Source organism: Seriola aureovittata, chromosome 1, assembly GCF_021018895.1.
Source record: "Seriola aureovittata isolate HTS-2021-v1 ecotype China chromosome 1, ASM2101889v1, whole genome shotgun sequence".
Classification (NCBI taxonomy): domain Eukaryota; kingdom Metazoa; phylum Chordata; class Actinopteri; order Carangiformes; family Carangidae; genus Seriola; species Seriola aureovittata.
Window position 1 is genome coordinate 12,228,676 of NC_079364.1, and position 15,588 is coordinate 12,244,263.

General features: G+C 36.8%; 1 protein-coding gene across 4 annotated transcripts in view; it reads right to left on the reverse strand.

Moving 5' to 3' along the window:
- Positions 1–15,588, reverse strand: part of gpc6a (glypican 6a) — a 214,317-nt gene that overhangs the window by 66,969 nt on the left and 131,760 nt on the right. For all 4 annotated transcript variants that reach the window (XM_056373012.1, XM_056372995.1, XM_056373004.1 and 1 more), the window contains one exon: positions 359–750. In XM_056373012.1, coding sequence (XP_056228987.1) covers positions 359–750 — 392 coding nt within the window. The remainder of the gene's footprint in view (positions 1–358; positions 751–15,588) is intronic.

The following is a 15,588-nucleotide window of genomic DNA, read 5'->3' on the forward strand; positions in this document are numbered from 1 at the left end:
TATGAACACTGCAGTTAAATCAAAAAGGTGTGGATGGACAGACCATTGGTACTGTGTGTATACTTTGGGTACAGTATGTACAGCAGACAGACAAAACAGATGTGAATAATTGAATATTTTCTTTAAACCATGTATTTCTTGTGTGTAAGTTAACATCCATTACACCAAACTATTTATGGCCTCAAGAAGACAACCCAGTTTTATAGGATAGACGTATGCATTTGCGGGAAGTTGCTGGATATTTTCAATGCTTTTATCTCAAAGCAAAATACAATGCTGCTCAACAGCACAGACTCACTTAAGAGCCAAGCAACATAATAACAGTCAAAACTAGCTATGAGAAGAAAATTAAACTCACCTTGGCGACCCTGTTGGCAACCTCCCGACCCACCATTAGCCCCTGGACAAACGTCCGTGCAGCGATGAAGGCCCTGGTGACCTGGGCCTTGAGTTTCCTGGGCACATCCCCAAAGGGCTTTAGCTGGTCTGTGTATTTGCTGGCACACTCCAGGTAGTCGTCTGTGAAGTGGTACTGCGAGTTGAGTAACTGGAACATGCGCTCCAGAAGCCTGGACCAGAAGTCGTTCAGCATCTCTTCCAGATTGACATTTCCCCCAGTGTAGTAGCGCTTTAGCTCAGTGAACAGGTCCTGGAACACCTCTGAGTTCTGCATATACAGCTTCCCGTACGTCCGTGTGAACATACTGTTCAGAGACTTCTCAGAATTGTCCAGCAGCTCCAAGAAAAACTCTAGATGGATAGATGGTTTGGGGAGAGGAGGGAGGGATAGAAAGGACACACAGTCTGGGTCATTATACAGACATTTACAGTATCTGATGTCTTGTCCTACAACATAAACCAGACAAACAGCTTCAAAAGCACAAGAGCAAGAGTATAATTTACTGAAGTACTGTTGTTGTCTGTGAATTAATTTAATGTCTTATTTTATGGCTCTATCTGCATGTACAGGAACAATGTATAGCCAACAATAGGTAGTTGATTATGTGAAGAAAGTCAGTCCAGAGCATTAATAATTTAATAGCAGAAATAATGGGCCACAAGGACTATGAATGATTAATGTAAAGGTTCTGATTGCACACTGTAACAAAATATTTATAAGTTTTAGACACAGACACTAGTATACATTATCATCCTGAGCACCCACCATTATTCCCAGATGCATTAGTTTCTCACTGAAACAATTTATTTGTCCACCAAGGCAGCTGGCCTGCGAGCCTATAATTGAATATTGTGTTACAGTATATTGAAAGACGCTTCATTCGCTTTGAATTATCTAAGAGTACCTTAAACGTAAGGTACAAAATTTCACCATCAGATGTGAAAATCTGTTCTATTTTTATTTTCATATTTGCCATTGATTCAGAACACAAACCCTACACTGCATCACATTGCCATTTGAAAATAAACCATTATAACAAATGTCTTTTAACATCCCTTAAAGCTGAGCTGAAATTTAAACACTTGTTTAATTCTGCAGTTATTGTGCATACTTTTTCATTTTTCAATTTTTCAAAAGAAGATAAAAACCCCTGTTTAAAACCTTTTTTGTGAAAACAGTGTCTAAGCTTCAAGCCTCTAGATGGGCTTTTTCCCATGGTAAGGGTTGACTGACATTTGAGAGCCGGATTACTAGGAAACACACTCAACTTCTGTGGTGGTGATTACTGACTGTGGAAAATCAGACAAGTCATTTAGTCTCCTTTTTTCAACAAGCCCATTTTGTGTTCCTCATATACAGTTAGCGTTTGAAGATGTCTGTGTATTTAAAACTTGCAGCATTTGGGAAGACCCTGTAAAGTTCTACGCGTTAGCAAGCTAGTCTAGAGACTTTATACTAGTTAAAGCTAGCCTAGCCTAGTTTGCTAACTTTTGCAACGCTTCCTACTGGATTTTACTTTTCATTCATGTTGGGTCAGTCGCAATACCCAGATTGCGTGTGACACACTGCAAGTCCGAGCACACAAGCATGTGGAAGTTTACCAGAGCTTACTGGAACATGGCTGATTTATAAGGACAGCTCGTCACTCATCCAGATATGAGTAGTGCACATGGCTGAATCAAGTTCAGATGATTTGTTGGAACAAACAGAAGTAGAATCAATCATTCAGTACAAAAGTGACAATCAGATGACAGTAAAAACAAAGTCATGAGCTGAGAAGTAATACAATTAATAAAGAAATTAAATTGAGTTATCTATAAGCACCTATGGCTACTGTGCAGATTTATGTTGACACTGTCCAATATGATATTAGTCTTACAAGTCTAATCAAGAACAACAGATTGTTAATATTATGTGATCACCAGCTGTAGAGATTCTTTCATAACCTTGTAGTGTTTTGACATGAATAATATTTCCAACATGTCATAAACCTTTTTATGTCTGTTCATTAATATCAGTCCTATAATCAGCTTATACATGCATTACTGCCTACTACTGGATTGGTGTGGGCACAGCAAACTGAATTGTGGGATACACTTCACCACAAAGGGTATGGAGGTCATATTAGGAAAAGTGCAAGTTTAGCATGTGTTGATATTTTTCCACTCTCAGACACACTTGTTGTGCCCTTGTCGTAAGCGCTCAAGTCTGCAAATGACAGACCTCTTATGTCAACACCTGCTGAGTGATCAACAGCTCCTCAGCGTTGTGTTTGTCCCATATTATACAAAGGATCAGGGATCTAAGCAGCGCTATCCATCTTTCTTAAGTCCAGATGTGGCGATGGTAAATAAACCGACTGTGAAGACTAACCGCAACGAGTTGTCCTCTGACCTCAGCACTCATTACACTATGATTACAGTCCCGACATTGTCAGCTGGAACCAAAAAAATCATGCTTCCTTAAGAAAGTACGCCATCACTGCATAAAGATGAAATACAAATGAACACCAGTAATGATTTCTTAGCAAAAATGAATTTTAACTTTAATTCTTCTTTTATTAAGTGCTGTTTTGCATTGTTAATTACTTCAAACATAGACATCAAAATCCAAGTGCGACAACATAATTCAAATTTAACATTCAAAGCAATTATATTATTGTTTCTTTGTCATCTGCCCAAGTGGCTTTCTTCCATGTCTGAACCTGATCTCTTGAGCATTAACTCAGCCAACACAGAGAAAATCAGAGAGGGAGAGAAAAGCAGCATTAGCTGGGGAGTCTCACTGAAGCCTAGCTAATAGGCTCCCGTGTTCCTGAGTGCACAGGCGTAAATGTTGGGAAGATCATAACACATCTCTCCATGCACAAATGTCAAATATTCCTTCACCCTTCTTTGTAAACAAACACGCTGCATACATTTCACGTGTCGTGGTTTTCTAATAAAGTGTTATTCGAGGGCTCTTCTCCTGGTTGGGTATCCTGACTGGCTGACAGTTCTTTGCATTGTTAATGACAGCGGTCACAGACAGTAGCCATATCTTGTTCTAATAACACCTTTCCCTTCTGTGATAATATAACTAAACCATAAGGCAGGATGAGTCATTTCACATGTAGCAAGCAGAGCTGTAGTGTGTACGATCAAAGAAAAACTAAGAAATGTTTGACAAATTCAAAACATAAAATACATAGAAAATACAAACAATAGGATGTCACATCCCTAGAAAATTAGGTAAAACATTTTAATACTATTTTCATATTTAATTTAGATTCAGTTGGAGTTTTGCTTAAGGACAAAGTGCAAAATTCCAATTAATTCATGATTAAAACAACAATATTGAGTAGTTAAATTATTTCTTTTAATTTTATTTTAATATCCTTTTATGCTCTCGTATTGCTGTTGGGTTGGAGAGTCAAACTGTGAATAGTTTGACATCTCTGAGACTAAAATCCCGGTCCCTGGCAGGATAATACACTGTTCTGCAAAGTGCGCAGACCACCAGTGTGAGTGCTTAAGAAACTCACTGTATTATAGTATATCTGCATGTTCTCTGGTTCGATATGCTTATGTTACCATAAGGTTTGCTTGCCCATCACTTCTAAGATTGGTGGAAGTTACAGTGGATGTTTTCTGGGACTCCTTTGACAAGCTTTGTGTTCCTCACCTTTCTTGGACCTTGTTTAGCGAAACCTCTTCTCTTTCTATTGAAATAGCACAGCATGTCCACACCTAAAACTCCCAGGAGACCAATCCCTAGTCACTCATTCTAGTTTCTTTGCAGCTGAATGACCTGCCATTACACCAACATTTGTTTAAATATTAAGAGCCTGTAGGGCCTTTTTCATTCCATTTTTTCAATTAGACCTGAATCAAGGACACGTAAGCCCCTGTGTATTGTGCATGCAAAACTGTATCTGTGTTACTATTTAAACTGTTCACAAGATGGGTAACATAAGGCAACACAAAAGCATAGACAACATTATTTATATGAGTGTTATTAGTTTATCTATTTTGTATTATTTATTTATCAGTATCATTTCTGAGAATACTAATATTGCTTATATGCTTTTATTTATGCTACTTGACATTGCAGGATCCTGGGAAGGCTTTATGTGTAGCCTACTGTAGCAGATGAAGTAAACAAATTCAGAAATCCACCCCCCCCCAATATGTCTATGGAATAGGTTAAAAAAAAAAGAAGATTGGGACAGTTTTTCATGGCTGCATAGTTCATAAAAAATGATCAAGTTAATTACAATTATTCCCATGAAAGAAATTAACTACTAAAATAAGAAAGACCGGCACTGTGCTGCGAAGACAAGTCTGAACCTACAAAATGAATTAAGTTTTACACAGGCAAATGGAGTCCCAGGAAATGACATTAGTGGTCATTAAGAACTGATCACATACTATTCTGTGCAGAAGGGTAAAGTTAAGCGAAAATACTGTCGAAGCCTGCTAATAGATTATAATTAGATAATATAACCTAATAATATAACCTGTCGATTGGACTACATAAATGGCTTTAGTAATTTTTTACTTCTAGGCAGGTACAAGTCAGTGCTGACTGACACCAGATAAAGGCATTCAGGGTTTCTGTGCTGTTGGAATGTGGTTATTGATTTCCCAATCAAAATGAGGTTACTGACTTCAGTTGTCCTCTGCTATTCAGGCCTTTATGGACTTAAAACTGTTGCACTAAAATCCTGAAACATATGGAGTGCCAGCATTTTGCATCCATATTGCACCATGATAGATCTCCGTAACAATGTGCAAGTTTGCACTTCTCTGTTGAGAATGTCTTCCTTAGCCCCATCATCTTTTAATATTTTTACAAACAAGTCTAATTTTAAAATGTTGCTTGTGACATAAACATAATTGCAAGTACAAATCAGTACTGACCAAAGTTATACAATCTGAACCCAAGAGTTTTTTCAGTAATAGTATTCTGAAGTAACCAGCACCCTTCTCTTGCATAACTGTCGAGTTTTTATTTGATTTCAAGGCCTGTTACCTGGAAAACAGACTGTAGTGAGGGTTTCAGATAGCAGCAACAGCTTGCCAACTCATGAAGAGTGAATTGCTCTCTGCTGGCCAAAATACATATTTGGCCTGGGAATTACCATTGAGAGTTATTGACCTTGGATAACATTCAGCTCTCCAGCCTTTGGGGTCTTAATACTTGGAAACATGTCAATACATGAGTGTATGCTTAATGACACAATACATTCAGGAATCATCCCACATTTAAATCTCTCGAGAATAAAGGTTATAAAAAGTTGGATAAGGTTATATGGCTGTAGCAAGAAAATGGAAAAACCAAGCCCACAAACTTGGGATGAGTTCACTTTCAGAGATAAGCTAACTCTGTGCAACAGACAGGAATGTATATACCAAAGGGTTTCTCAAAAGTTTCATTGTCTGCTTTTTGAACTGCATTTTAGTTATACAACACAAATCACGCCATAATAATTGTGGAATATTTTTTACAGTACCAGGAAACTCAGTTCATCTTAAAATGAGGAAAAATAAAACCATCCATTAAAAATAATATTTTGACTGAACATAAAAAAGCTTTTTTATAATAATAAAAACAAGCTCGATGAGTGTACAGTATTTCTAATAGATATAAAGTACAGAAACACTTTCTAAAGGTCTTCAGTCTACATGAATTAGATATGTCTTTCATGAGATTTTTTAATTATTCAATATGTATATATATTAATCTACCTAATCTATTAATCAACCTTTTCGTTGCACTGATTTTTTTAATGTAATATCTTAGTGATATATCTTAGTATTTGACATACAGTATTTTAAGTTCTGCAAAGTGTACAAAAAGGTTTTTTACATAAAGCTGCTGTTTAACTATAACTTATGATCATTATTATTACTGAAATTATTTTTTCCAAGCCAGGAGCATGATTAATACAAAGCTCAATCAATATAAAAACGGTGGTAGAGTGAAGCACCACATTAGTGCCATTCATAATTGAGGGTGGACTTTATAATTTTCATATTGAATACAAAATATACAATGTGTTAGTACCCTTGAAGTAATTCTGAGCATGAAGAATCAATTTTCTCTGCGAGCAGCATAAAGTGCTCCTTTGATATCTGGCCTAATTACTGTAAATAATTATTATGATTAATAAAGGTGACCTTTCTGTTGCTCTGGTAATAACACTGTATCCGTCAAAAAAAAAAAAAAAAACTGCACTCACCCATTCTACTCACACTATTTGAAGACTCAGTTGCTCATGTTTTACTGGCTTAAACAATGTGATCTCTAATTCTTAGTATAATTAATTAAAACCAAATTTCAATTAATGGTCCAACAGTACTCAATGACCAGAGGGTACCATTGTACAAAGCTTAGCATAGATATTATTACATATATTTCTTAACCTGGTAATGTAATGAAGAGACACAGCAATGTCTGTCTAATGGCCAGAGGATGTTCATTGATTTATTGATTGAAAATGTTTTTTTCCATATAATCCTGAATCTGGTTCATAAATATCTGAAATAATGACCTGTGAAGTAATTCAACTGCAAGTTACCAGTGTTTAGTGTCCGTCTAAACTGCTTCTCACCACTGGAGTGCTTGGGGACTAATTGGTGAGGAAAGTTGGTTTCAAATTGCAGTAACTGCTGCTGCTTCTTGTGCTGGTTTTCTCAAGCCAGAAACACAAAGATAAAGCAAGTGCAGTCAGCATGAACACTATAACCACGAGGGAAAATGTGACGGGGAAACTTGGTAGTCGCATGGCTAAAATGGAAGCAATGTCTGTCATTGGTCTGCTGTAATATCACTATTGGATGGACTCCTCCAGTACCAGTATTAGGTTGACATTTTTGGTCTACTGGATGGGTTATTATGAAATTTGGTGAAACAATCATTGTCCCCACATGATCAATAACTATTAATAACTATTAATTAACTACAATAGCTCCATCATCAGGTAAAACTTTCAGTCTGAAATTTTGGTTTATGACCAAATATCTGCAAAACTAACATATATCTTTTGATATCCATATTATTATTTAAATGGTGTGATAATGTTCCACATTTCCATGTAATCTCTCCTGGAAGACATTCATAGTTTCGCATTCTTTTGTTCAACACTAAAAGTGACAGAAATAGTTTTGTTGAGAATGAACAAAGAGAGCTTGAGGGAGAAGTTCAAACCCTGGGTCTTTTCTCAGCTCCACAAAGCTGGCCAATCATGGCGTGCAGTGTGTGAATGTCAGATCATCAGTTCTGAAGAATATACTGGCAGTTTTAGTCTTGTGTAATTAGATGATTTAAACATTGGTATTATCTAATGTAGAAAAATACATTACTCTTCTCTCTCTCTCTTTATTCAAAATCTCATCACATATGTCAGTAACACTGATACTGAGGATTTACTAGTCACCTTCAAGGCTGACCAGTAAATTGTGCTGGACTAGCACCTAACCACATCTCTGACCTTGTCAGCCCCTGTGATCCAGATCATCTTACAGACATAGTTAGAGTGCCATGTTCCAGTTCGAAGACAAAGGTGTCACATTTCATCCACTGTTATGTTCAATGCCTTATTGCACCTGAACAGAACGTGAACAGTGTAAAGCTATTCTAAAATTGGTTTATGTGAAGACAACCTCTAAAATACTGAACGCAATGATCCAGAAAACATATATATCTCGAAGATTAATTTAAATAAATGTCTGTTAAGTAACTATCACAGAATAACGTAAACCAATGGTGATCGAGCCTATGTCCTGCTGATGAAAGTATTGCAATATTTATACTGTTTTTATATATACTGATTTGCAGCAGTGTTTCCCAATCATTGATTCATTTGTGGCAGCCCAACACATTATCACCATTGACCACCACATATTGATTTTTCTTTTTTTACTATTTGAAATGGGTAACATCTTATTTCATTCTAGAGCTGTGCGCAGAGCATTGATTACCTCAGCTCCTCCTTGTCCCGCTCTCTCTCTCACAACAGACATTGACAATGGACCTGTCTGTCATAGTTCGACGGAAGAAATCCCGCTGCATTGGTGAGCCAGTGGGCCACCATAGAGTTTTTACCATCTGTGTGTGTCTTTAACGCCCCTCTTTGTGTGTCACTCAGGGTGCTGCGTTTGGCCCAGGACTGGACTCACTGGCAAATCACAATATGTAACCAATCCTCATCGACCCAACTGGAGCTTGGCACTTATCGAAAATGCATCTACAAAATAAGACAATGGTCATTCGCTTCATTTTTTTGACAGCTGATCACTTTGAAATATTGCAGGGAGTAATGGAACAAGGAGGGGGCAGCCACAGTGAGCTGTTAGATGAAGAGCTGCAGGCGACAGGCTGCACATCTCCAACTTCTCTGCTGGGTAACAAACTCCTTTCACTGTGCCCTGCTGTTTGCAGACTCATGCCATGTGCAGCTTAACATCAGATCATGTTTGCCCACAGAATGATGGAAAAAGGCCAATTACTGCCTGAGTCCTTTTTCAAAACCACAATTTCTTCTTTTATTTTTTATGCCAAATCAACCGGTACTGAAATCTTAACGCTTTAAATATGGTTTGTTTATCTCACAATATTTGTTTTTCAAGTTAGCCTTTCTTTGTAGGGGGAGAGAGCACTATCGTGGTAGTGGAACCTGTTATTGAGCTAACACAACATGTCATGTGAATGTATTGCAAAATGGCCACTGTAGGTGGGGAAATTGGTCGTCTAGAAAAAGCACTTTCTGTTTGACTGTAAAGGACTGACACCAACACCTGATGCTTACCTTTGATGTTTGAGATTGTTGACAACTTGGTACACACCTGACACAATATAGACAAGGACAAGTAGCATTTGTGCATCATAGCAATTTTACAATATGCCTCAGATGTTCAGATTTTACTACGTTTTTTCATCCTGTATCTCCTCTGCTCTGTCAAACACATCAATAATTCCTTTTTCTTCTGTTTCTTTCTATTTGAGATAAAATGTCACAATGAAAGTTAGAAGATGAAGATACACTGTGCACCAATACAAAACAACCATCCTTTATAAATGTGTATTTTTTATACTGTTACCTATCAAAAATAGTTTATTTCTTTTCTATTCTTAATCGTAGCTCAGAACTAATACATCCTGCAAATACTTGTTCATTAATCAAACTTCTATATGTATATTTAACTGTGACTCCAATAATGGCCTCAATATACAACATATCTATTTTGTACTTCCTTCATCCATGACCTCCAGTACATGTTAGCACTATGTGCTCTGTGCACATATGGTGAGCAAGCAACACAAGACCCCAGTAATTTCCATCTCATTGCTATTCACAATTTAAAGTCAGCACTTCTCTATATCTGAGCAGATACTTGAAAAGACTGCATAGTTTGTTTTGTTTAGTTCCCTCCAATTTTCATTACCTGCACAAGATACAACAGTGTGTGTGTGTGTGTGTGTGTGTGTGTGTGTGTGTGTGTGTGTGTGTGTGTGTGTGTGTATCTTCAACAAATTATGATAATATTGTTTTCTGTTCTGTTTGTAACCAGGGGCAGATTGTGAGAGTGGACAAACAATCCTTAAACATGTTTTGGTTCTGTGTTTTCCCTCTATTTGTGGATAATTAGTTTGCCATTAGGGGCAAACCAAATAATAATCAACATTATCAGTTCTTATCCAAAAAAAAAAAGATTACATGAGAACATTTTGCTCTGACAATTTCTCTCCCCTTGGACACATGTTTACGCTCTAACCAAAGGCCAGTATTTTCTTAATATTCAGTCAAATGATGACTAATGAAGAACATGTGCTTTTGGGTTACAGCAAAAGTTTGTGGGACCAGACAGCACATGATGCTACTGTATTAAGCATTTCTGGGAAAAAAACCTGATCATAAATTTCTTGAGGATCAGATTCTCTGTTTTTTAAGGAATAAAAACTGTTAAAATTGTAAAACACAAGTAAAAACAACAGTAGCATCGCTAAAGGGAGAAAAGCCTCATAATGTAAAATAACTTTTAAATGGGCAGAATCGCTGGAAGACAGTTACACAAAACAAAGTGATTATAAATACGTCCTTCTTTGCTGCATACACTTAAAAATTGGGATTTTCGGACACACCTGCTGTACCCTCTAAACTAAAGCCACAGTGTCAGTATTTCAGTTTATATTCCATCCTAGTCTGACAGTCTGTAGCTGCTCACTGTGTTTGCTTATAATTTTCTGCACATGAGAACACCCTGACTAAATACTTGATTCATTAAACATTCAGAAACATCTGTTTTCATTCGCATCGATGTTGATGTTGATGAATCCCAATCATTCATTAATGGAAAGCATGATAACAAGACCTTAATTATTGTGAATTAACATATCCTAATGGCAACGGATGAGAAATGTCATATTAGTCAGTGAAGAACACCCACATTTATAATAAAGAGGACAATCATGGCACTGATGAAAGTAACAAATAAGAGCTTCAGCAAGTCAAAATTTTATTATTTGGTTGGTAAGTTTGTGCCATCATTAGCACAAGGTCGTTTTTGAATTATTTGCTAATTTCAGCTTGACCAAATTTGATTTTCAATCAATGAAAGTGACGCTGTGTGACTCCCGTTCGTCATGCAGTTCATTCAGTGAAGCAGCCGGAGGCCCACGTGAGGACTCACAAGGCAGACAGATGTAATCGAATTTACAATATTTGTTGACAACCCGATTGAGTTACTAAAGCTAGTGGAACAGAGGCTAGCCTGGACATAACATCGGATGACTTCAGCTCTCCATTACTGTCTCATTAAAGAACAACCTGTGACAGGAGATCAGAGAGGTGGTAAAATCAAACTATATCCTCTCAGAGAACCAAGCAAAAGTTATCTCGACTTTCCAATAAAGTGGAAAACAGCAATGCACAGTTAAAAGCCACAGGAGAAGAGAGCAGTGTGCTCTCCCAAGCTGACCCTGGGCATATTTCAGTCTGTGGAGTTGTTCCAGGTGGGAACGGTGGCATCACACCCAGCACTGAAACCAGCCGAGGGACCAGAGGGAACAAACCAGGTCAAACTGTGTGCTGAGAGGAAGGAAAGTAAGTCTCCCCAATCTTCTTCCCTGAGTCCAAATCTTTTAGGACTTCAGTTTTTTAAAATTAAAAAAGTCCCAAATTACAGACTAAAAGAGCAATAAAATAGCATTTCCAATAAATGATTATTAAAATAAAAAAAACAATAAAAAAAACAATAAAAAAAACAATAAAAAAAACACGTGACCTGTAATTTGATCTATTAAACTTACATTCATATATGTTACACATGCTCCGAGTTATGTGGAAATTACAGTCGGATATCTGGATGACATTACAAATTGATGACAACATGAAACTATGTGCCCAAGGTAAAAGCATAGGAATGGAAGAATATTGTAACACCGACCCACAGGTGTGTAATTCATGTGTTATTACATTCATATAAAAATACATTTGATTAAAAGCAGTAACTACCATGAAATAAAATACACGTTGTGTTTTATTTTTAACACAATTAGAGTTAAAGCCTTTACCTGCAGATCACTGGAGGCCTCCACCTGCAAATGGCTTAAAATGAGCTTTTAGCTTGATGTGGGTCAATAAATGTACTGCGCATTTTTGGTGTTAATAAACAATAACATCCAAAACTATGTGAATAATGTGACATAAAGGTGCATATATGGTGAGCTCCAGGAGCTTATTATTACACTACATATACTGTATGTCAGGCTGTAATGCATTACACTACCTGATTTTCCATAAGCATTTGTTTTATCAACATTGATGCAATATTAAAATATTCAAAAGTGTTTTAGTTTTTTCTTTTAAAAGGATAAAAAGATACTCAAATTGGACATTTGTCGTTTATCGAAATTTGCTTTTTGCTTCAATATTTCATTTTTAGGATGTACAGAGAGTTTTGCATGAGAAATAGACAAAGAGTAGATATTGATTAAATGGTAGGTCACTTCTTCCATGATTGTTCATCAATCATAATCAAATTCAGTTTAAGCTATGAGTGGGAGTAAACAGATGAGTGAATAAATGAATACCAAAGGCCTCCATCCCCAGGCAATATCACTCCACTTTGATGACAATGCATTTTCAACTGATGACATTGTGTGCAATGATATTGCACGGGAGCTGGCGACCAGGTGGAAAAATCCATTCCCCCCACATACATGATGCATATCACACTGGAGCTGACAGTATCAATACAAGGGGCTTGTAATTAAAGCCCTCTGTTGTAGGGTATAGAAGAACAGGAGGCAAGTTTCTCACAGACCATCAATCACACAGTGGCAGCTCATTTAAAACATCTTTAAAATTAAAGTTGCACCAGCCACCGCCTTTTACAAAGAGCAATTGTTTTCTGACAGCTAAGTGAATCTCTGCTGAAATCTCTGGGAGAAAGGTTGAGTGTAGAGGACTTTTATGCAGAGAGCTGACAGACTGAATTGAGAAGGAGCCTGTTCTCTGTTCTCAAAGAAATAACTTTGGCTGTACTTGATGCTCTCTGATAGCAGCAGAGAGGGGGGTCACATATTTGCCTTGGATAATGGGCTTTTAGACATAATGGCACATAGCCAGCTAGCCAAAACAGAGAAATTTCGCTTTTCAGCATCTGTTGTATTAAAAAATGCTTGATGGTGTCCAAACGTACCATCTGGCTCTGTAAATAAAGGATGAGTGGATATCCATGCCAGTTTCGTCTGCAGATTTGTAAGTTGGTTGAGAGATGATTTGTATGCAATAAATTGTAATGAAGGAACGTTATCACGTGCCCATTTTTAACGAATAAATCAATACAAATAATTAATAAAAAGCATCATTACCTCCTATTGTGGCTCAATGTGTATACACTACATTACTGTCATCATGTAGAAAATAAATAAAACAGCTAGGTTGGAAATCACTGGTTAAGAGTTGTGGTACTAAAATGTTTTGAAGATTGATTTCAAAGCAAAACAAGTTGTGCTACATTAGATGAGTAATCACGTCTACCTGAAAAATTCAGAAATGACGATTCATTATTCCACTTGGAAGACGCTCTTTGAACATTAAACTGGTTCATATATCCCCAAGAGCAGTAAAGATTCACTCTCTGGCATCATCATTGTAGAGCCACACACACGTTGTCATTTCTCTCGTGAAGAACTGCTGTCACATTAAAGCCTGACGCCTTGTGCTCTGAATTTATATCACACCGCGAGTGTGTAATGCCGTCACAGTGGAGGAAGAAACACTGTACGTCTGAGTGACAGCACAAATCACTGAAATAATAATAAGGCCCTGTTTGCTTTAGTGTATCTGTAAGTTGTTGTGAGCGATGCAGAGAAGCTACATGATAGAAATAGCTGGTACTGTATGTTAAACAGGCTTCCTGCAGGCAGGCAGGCGATGACTGGTAATTCCAGTGACACTGCCAACATCAGTGCAGGATTTGTCATTATATTCTGCTCCTTGTTCAGGTTTACTGAATCTGAGATCTATTTCTGTACAATATTCTGTCAAATACGCAAGTCTAGTTCCACATAAAGTCATACATTCTATTTCAAAATAAACTCCATCTGGGGTTAATCATTGTATTATAATAACTATAATTTATTTATATGGAGGAACGCCATACTCAGTCTGCAGCATTATCACCTGACTTTTTGTCGGTGCAATAAATGTAGATCGGGGTCGTTAGTGAAGGTGTTGGTATGGTTTAGATTTGATTAATTCCAATTCTACTATTGCTAATTAACTTCAGTATGTTGAGTATCAGCAGCACTTTTTCAGCAAATTCAGGCAATGATAAAATATCTGTCAAAACGATGAGGTATTTTGTGGTGTTCCAGTTGAATATGCAGCATGTTTTATGTGTGCTAGTGTCAGCTGACTGTGCCATTGTGACAACAACTGGGGACACAAAAAAAATGGATTTTTATAAACTACCATGGGGTGGTAGTGTTTTTCTTCTTTGCTTCTAAAAAGTAACATGTTGACACGTGTATCCAGATGTAGATGACAGCTCAGTGTGTCCAAAGAAAGTAACTAAGTGTATTTACACAAATACTGTAGTAAAGTCTGATCTGAGTCACTTATATGTACACTTTACTTAAGTATTTCCATTTTATGCTACTTTATACTTTAAATCCACTGTATTTCAGAGGGAAATATTGTACTGTAAAGTTCCTGGTTATTTTTCAGATAAGATTTTAAAAACCTATATTGTGTTTATAAAATACAATTCATTGTTACCCAGTAAAGTGAGCCATACAACACTATATAACAAGAATAAAATTAGTTTCAGTGCAGCCAGCTACAACATTTAATTGCCAACTAGATCAATAATTGTATAATATATTATAATGTAACACTGACAAGAAACCATTATTGCTGCTTTTACTTTTATATTTTAAGTACACATTTCCAGCACCTGTAATGTCAATTATGGCCTGTTATATTTTTTTTAGCTGTTTTTGTTTTAAATTGTTATGTTTCTATATAATACTTCATTTTGTCTTTTTTGTACGATATGAATGAAGCAAGGCTTATGCTTTTATTAGTGTTAAGGGTAGGCACAATCTGCTAAGGTCTCAGCCTACGCCTTTATTTTTTTTCCAGGGTTTATAATTTTTGATATTGATTTATTTTTACTACTATAGTGTCACTCTACTTGTATAACTGAACGATCAATCTGTTGACCAAAAAGAATAAAGAATTCCCATTGAGTATTGTCCAAGCCACTGTGCAAACTTCATCTCCAAGAAATGATTAAGTAGAATCAAAAATCTTTTATATTTGGAGCTGGGTCCAGTTCAGAGCCAGTCCTCTGGACCAAAACCCATAATGTGATGCTGGCACCAGCATAAGAAGCAATATGCAGCATGATAAAAGAGCAACTAAATCATTTAAAGAGAGCAGTGATTTGTGATTGCCTCCAGTGTGAATAAGACAGGGCAATGATAGTTTAAGACTTGCTGAATGATGGTGTGAACCAGGAGGGAGTTGCCTTTTAAATAAAGGATGGTGGTAAATTATATGAGCAGACTGAAGCCAAAAGGCATGGCTTTGGCATTATAATGAAATAAGAAGGAGAGGGCAGAAGAGGAAGTCGTCTTCCTGACTGATCTTTCATTAAGTTCTAATGGATGCTGACAATCCTCTCCTCTATTTA